The sequence below is a fragment of the Branchiostoma belcheri genome, unplaced genomic scaffold, assembly GCF_001625305.1.
Source record: "Branchiostoma belcheri isolate BF01 breed outbred unplaced genomic scaffold, Haploidv18h27 scaffold44, whole genome shotgun sequence".
NCBI classification, from domain to species: domain Eukaryota; kingdom Metazoa; phylum Chordata; class Leptocardii; order Amphioxiformes; family Branchiostomatidae; genus Branchiostoma; species Branchiostoma belcheri.
In genome coordinates, this window is record NW_017804065.1 from 2,223,887 (window position 1) to 2,229,815 (window position 5,929).

The 5,929-nt window shown below is 42.3% G+C and overlaps 2 protein-coding genes across 2 annotated transcripts; both read right to left on the reverse strand.

Annotated features, from left to right (window-relative positions):
- Positions 1-342: 342 nt before the first annotated feature.
- Positions 343-1,062, reverse strand: LOC109478443 (peroxidasin-like protein). The gene has a single exon (XM_019779975.1). It carries the CDS (start codon positions 1,060-1,062, stop codon positions 343-345), a length of 720 nt encoding a protein of 239 aa, XP_019635534.1.
- A 278-nt stretch (positions 1,063-1,340) lies between these two features.
- On the reverse strand, positions 1,341-5,208 carry LOC109478444 (leucine-rich repeat, immunoglobulin-like domain and transmembrane domain-containing protein 2). The gene is made up of 3 exons (XM_019779976.1): positions 4,491-5,208; positions 3,653-3,813; positions 1,341-1,373 (listed from the first exon to the last, which is right to left on the reverse strand). The coding sequence occupies exons 1-3, from the start codon at positions 5,206-5,208 to the stop codon at positions 1,341-1,343; spliced, it is 912 nt and encodes a 303-aa protein (XP_019635535.1).
- Positions 5,209-5,929: the final 721 nt, after the last annotated feature.

Genomic DNA, 5,929 nt, shown 5'->3' on the forward strand with positions numbered 1-5,929 from the left:
GTCAAGTTATTGTAAAAGGCCTGTCGTCGTTTTCTGCAATAACTGATACATCTGATGATGAAGGCTACAACAAAGAGAGCCAGCGCTCCGCCAAGGACGCCAGCTGAGAGCCCTGTGAAAAGACAGAACACACGTTAGATTTGTATGAATGTTCATCTGAGCTGGTGTTTAACATTGTAGAAGGCTAAACTGTTCGAATCATACAAGAAAGCGTATCGAATTTCAAATGCCTCTAATGTAGCCCTTCTCAGGTTGAAATATGCGTTAGAATTGTGTCTTGTGGCCAAATTTGAGACCCATGTAAGGACGAGGTACCGTCATGTCATCAGCAGAAAGCGACTGTCAAAGCGACTGACCTTTCCAAAACAGCGAAAATTCAGAAGCCTTGACCGTGGTTCTCTCCCAACTGTTGATAGCAAGTGTTGGGGGCTCAGTCTCCGTTGGTGACTTCTCAGATTCGTGAATCCCTGCATTATCTGGAGACGACGTTTGTTGTGGACTTCCCGAAGAGCTGGGAGATGCACATGTCGGTAGAGAAACGTCTCTCAGCAAATTTCCTTTCAGTTGTTGCGGTGAGTCACATCTAAGAAACTCTTCAGAGCTTCTTTGCTTTACGATAGCTTTGTCATCCAACTGAAGCCAGTCCAGGATAACCGCAACGCCATTCGGGTGGAAGTTGCATTTGGCGAGTATACACCTCATGACCCTGACAGGAGAAGCGTTGACACAGCCTTCGTCCCGGTGTTCCCACACACATCGCCGCAAACGTACGATCCACTGGATCTTACAGTCACAAAGGAGAGGATTCTGCCATATCCGCAGATAGAATGTCTGCTTTTGGGACTTGAATCCATGCAGGAAAGTTTCGGCAATCGTGGTGATGCGATTGAATTGAAGGTGAAGATAAGTCAAGGATTGGGGGAAGTCGACATAGGCATCAACGTTCGAAATTTCGTTATTGTTCAGTTTTAAATGAAGAATATTCGATGCATTCTTCAGAGAAGACCACGGGAATCTTCTCAAACGATTGAAGGACAAATCAAGAAGAAATAGCTTCGGCATTTCTGGTATGTTTGTCAGCTCTTCGATGCTATTTTTATTGAGTAGCAGTGATTTCACAGTCACATTTTTGGGTATGGTCTTTAGATTGGGCACTTGCCCTGCACAGTTTCCGTACGTCCAACAAGTAATGGCTGTGTTGACCTGAACCACATTCTGTAGAAGTAATATTAAAAAGACAGAAAACATTTTGGCTAATAAAAGAGATGATACCTTCCTGGATTCGATTTGTCTTCAGGCGTGGTCTTCAAATGTCTTTTAAGACATTTAAAATGTATATGCTATGGTGTGATGGGCCTGGTGGTCACTGGTACCTGAAGCAATGGAGAAAATAGATTAATCACATTTACCACGTCATTTATCACATTTAACGTCTGATCATTATCCGTTCGTCTGGCCATTATTTTCATGGTGGCAATTCTACAAAGAAATTTTACATAAACATGTAACATCTGTATCAGCCAATGATTGCATCGAGGATCACTACACAGAAGACCACGACAATATGCAGTCTAGAGACAGTGTATAACTGCAGATTCCCTCTTGACAATAACATTTAGTGACACTTACTAGCATTTCTCTGGCATCAGTCAGAACTCGCTGGCGTATAGCTAGCTTAAAATGACTACGACGCAATATCCGGATTGACCGCCACCGTCCTATTTTGAATATTTCCTAGAAATAGCCGAACTACAAAGACGTCGGTTTCTTGATTGAACAAGAAAATATCCAGTTTCTTACCGTTTTGTTCATCCCCCATTTTCGCAGCTTGGGAACACCAAGGCGAGTAGCAGCTTTTCTCTGTTTTGTGAAGGTCTATGCTATAAGTCACGAGGCTTGAAACTTATCTATTGCATCGATTGTTTGCATATGGATGCTTTATATATATATATATATATTTGAATAGTAATGCTTAGTTGTAAAAGCCATGTTACATCTTTGTCCGGAACACCCCTCACTTGCGACCTTGACAGCAAACGTCCAAGGCAACACATTGAAAAAGCAGGTACAGGTTTCGACCCCTTGCGGGACTTAGCACATGTCTTTCCAAAATTGTAATCGTGATTCGTATCTTATTTGCAGTTCGTTGATGTATTTCCCTACTCACAACGACACAGGCTAAGGTAATAAAGTAATTGGCATACCAATGTCAATTATGGTTATCATATTTTCCTTCCCTGAAAAAAGGCGGTTGAAATATCTTCTGCCTTTTTAAGATATTCTGCTTTGTTTAGTCCTTAAGGATTGGGACAAAAGTACTGTGACCAATTTCATTTCCAGCATGCAAGTTGGATGTGTGATAGGTTCGACATCTGGGTCCATGGTCAGGGTTACTCACCTTTATTTAAACAAATTGTTGTACCACAGCTAATCACTATGTACTTATTTTATACCAAAAGAAAATAATGAATAGATTCTTTGAATGCAAGAGTAACAAAGATATGTGTTTAATCATGGCATGTTTTGTGATGCAATTGATCAAGCTGTCATTACTATTTTCACCTTACTTTAATGTGCACATTCCGTGGTTACTTATTCATCTTTCTATATTTCATACCCAGAGAAAGAATGCTACAAAAACGAAGGACATGTACAATCACAAATTGATCGACATGGTTGTTCTAGATTTTGATTAGTCTGGAGGATGCACAATGTACAAGGCTTATGAATATCGAAGTTATATGTAAAAACCAAGGACAATAGCAGATAGAAAACATTGACATTAAGGACAGTTATTGTTACAACTTACCAGCTAAGCTGCTTTCACACTTGATAATCAGGAACGCTTAAACTTTCAGTTAGAATTGCCTGGTGTCGTGTCAAATCGCCTACTCCGATCTTGTTGAAGAGGCCCTAGAACGGCACTACGGGTCTGATACTGATCAATACTGACAACATTTGAGGCTAGCATTTTACTAACCGATTGTAACGGTATAGAATTCAAAGCTGTCGTGTTTTTCGGACGCGCACTTTTTTTGCGTTTCGCCCGAGTGTCGATTGAAGGACGCCTTGGGCTTTGCATCCGCAAAAAATCTTGTTGTAGACGACCTGGAAAGGCATTATAGTTCTGGTGCTGGTCAACGCTGACCACATTTGAGACTAGCATTTTACTAACCGATTGTAACGGTATAGAGTTGAAAGCTGCCGTGTTTTTCGGACCCGCACTTTGTTCACGTTTTGCCCGTGTGTCGATTGAAGGACGCCTTGGGCTTTGCATCCTCAAAAAATCTTGTTGTAGACGTCCTGGAAAGCTATTATAGTTCTGGTGCTGGTCAACGCTGACCACATTTGAGACTGGCATCTTACTAACTGTTTGTAAAGGCAAAGAAGGTGTCGTGCATTTTGTACCAGCACTTTGTTTACGTCTCCGCCGAGTGTCAATGTGCACGTTTGCACCGAGGGTGGCATTGCTGCTCTGGCCCTGGTCAACATTGACTACCTTTGACACGAACATCTTACTAACCGTTTGCAACGGCAAAGCAGTGCCCGTGCTTTTCGGACTAACATGTGGGTCGGGTTTGCACAAAGAGTGAACTGAAGGACTGCATTGAAGATGTCCATCAACAGTACAATCACTCTGGTCAACGCTTACTATCATTTGAAGACGGTTCCCGGTTCTTGTTGGCAAGGTCGGAGCACTGGCCATGTTATTGAGCCAGGTCTGTCGTCGTTTTCTGCAATGGCTGATACATCTGATGATGAAGGCAGCAACAAAGAGAGCCAGCGCTCCGCCAAGGATGCCAGATATGAGCCCTGTGGAAGGACAGAACACACGTGAGATACAATTGTTGGTAAACATTGTTGTAAAAACTGTTTTAGTACAGAACAAGAAAGCGTATCTATGTCGACTGTCTCTTGTATCCCTTTTCAGATTTCAAAAAAGCACGTGCGTGTTATTGTAACGTACATAATATTGTATAAGCGTTAGCATTTTATGTTGAAGTATGATAATCCATCGTACAACAACGTCGGTGAAGGTTAGACATCCAGGTAATAAGATACGCCAAAAAGTAGTTACTCAAGCAACTGGATATGATTTTGGAAACGGTCAGACGTTTCAGGTAGCATCCACTACCTTTCGTTAGTGACACTAAGAAACCAGAGGAGAAATGCAGGTTTATAATTACGAACTGTTCATTGATATGCAAAAAGTTAAGCCAATTTTTACGAAGTCCAAAAGGAAACAAAGGGCATATCAATGAACATTTTGTGCTTATAAACCTGCATTTCTCCTCCAGTCTCTTAGTGTCACTGGTGAAAGGTAGTGGATGCTACCTGAAACGTCATGACCGTTTACAAAATCATATCCAGTTGCTTGAGTAACTGCTTTTTGGCGCATCTTGCAACAATACCACTGCGGCGGGTGTCCAATATGGTGACCCATGCAAGTAAAAGCTACGGCCACCTTAACAGAAATTAAAGCGACTCACTTTTCCAAATGAGCGAAAGTTCGGGAGTGTTGACCGTGGTTCCCTCCCAGCTGTTGATAACGAGTGTTGGGGGCTCTGTCTCCGCTAATGCCTTCTCAGATTCTTGAACCCCTAGATTATCTGTAACTGGAACTGAAACTGACGTTTGTTGCGAATTTGCAGAATCGTTGGCAGATGCACATGTCGGTAGAGAGATGTTTCTCAACAAAGCTCCTTTCAATTCTTGCGGTGAGTCACATCTAAGACTCTCTCCGAGGGTCGGCTGTTTTACAGAAATGAGTTTGTTTTTTTGAAGCCAGTCCAGGATGACTGGAACGCCATTTGGGTGGAAGTTGCACTTGGTCTGTATACACCGCATATCTCTGCCGGGAGAACCGTTGACACAGCCTTCTTGTCGGCGTTCCCACACACATCGCAGCAAACGTGCGATCCACTGGATCTTACAGTCACAGAGGAAAGGGTTCTTCCAAATGCGCAGATAGAATCTCTCTTTTTGCGGCTTCAATCCGTGTAAGAAGGTTTCGGGAATCGTGGTGATGCGATTACACTGAAGGTAAAGGTACGTCAAGGACTCAGGGAAGTCGACGTAGGCGTCAACTTTCGAAATTTCATTATTGTTCAACTTTAACTCACAAATGTTTGATGCATTCCTCAGAGAAGACCACGGGAATGTTCTCAAACGATTGTCGGACAAATCCAGAAGAGTCAAGTTCGGCATTTCTGGTATGTTTGTCAGCTCTTTGATGTCATTTAAAGACAACAGCAGTATTTCTGTCGTCACGCCCTTGGGTATGCTGGTTATATTAGGTGTTTGTCTTGCGCAGTTTCCGTAAACCCAACACTTATTGACAGCGTTAGTGTTTATTGGGGTGGGTACAAGTATATATGTGATACAAAAGAGGAGAAACATGTCGGCTGATCTTAGTTACGTCCTACCCAAACGGATAAGCGTGTAGATCTTCAGACGTGGTCACCAACAGTGCTGCCGTCATCCTTCGATGGTTTGGTTTATTTCTTGATTCTCTCAACTTCTCTGAAAGGAAATAATGAGGTACTTTTTGGTTGTGCTGTAATCCGCACCATTATAACCATCTAATATGCGAATGACAGCTCATCTGTGTTAGTAGAATCCGTAGTTGTAGAGTTTTAAGCTTAAGATAATGATGGTATTGATGATGTGGATGATGATGTTGATGACATTATTGATAATGATGTTGATAATGATGATTTTGATGTTAAATGATAGCTGTAGATCTTTTAAGTTTTGTTCTATTACAAGAAAGGAACTCACCATGAATTTTCAGTCGGTCTTCATCAGATGTATGATCCACTGCGCTGACTCTCAGGAAGCCGGAAGCGCCATGACGTCAGGAATGCATCAAAAGTGGCGGGAAGACGAGAGGGCTGATGATGGGCCCTGAACGATGGAATACTGTCTA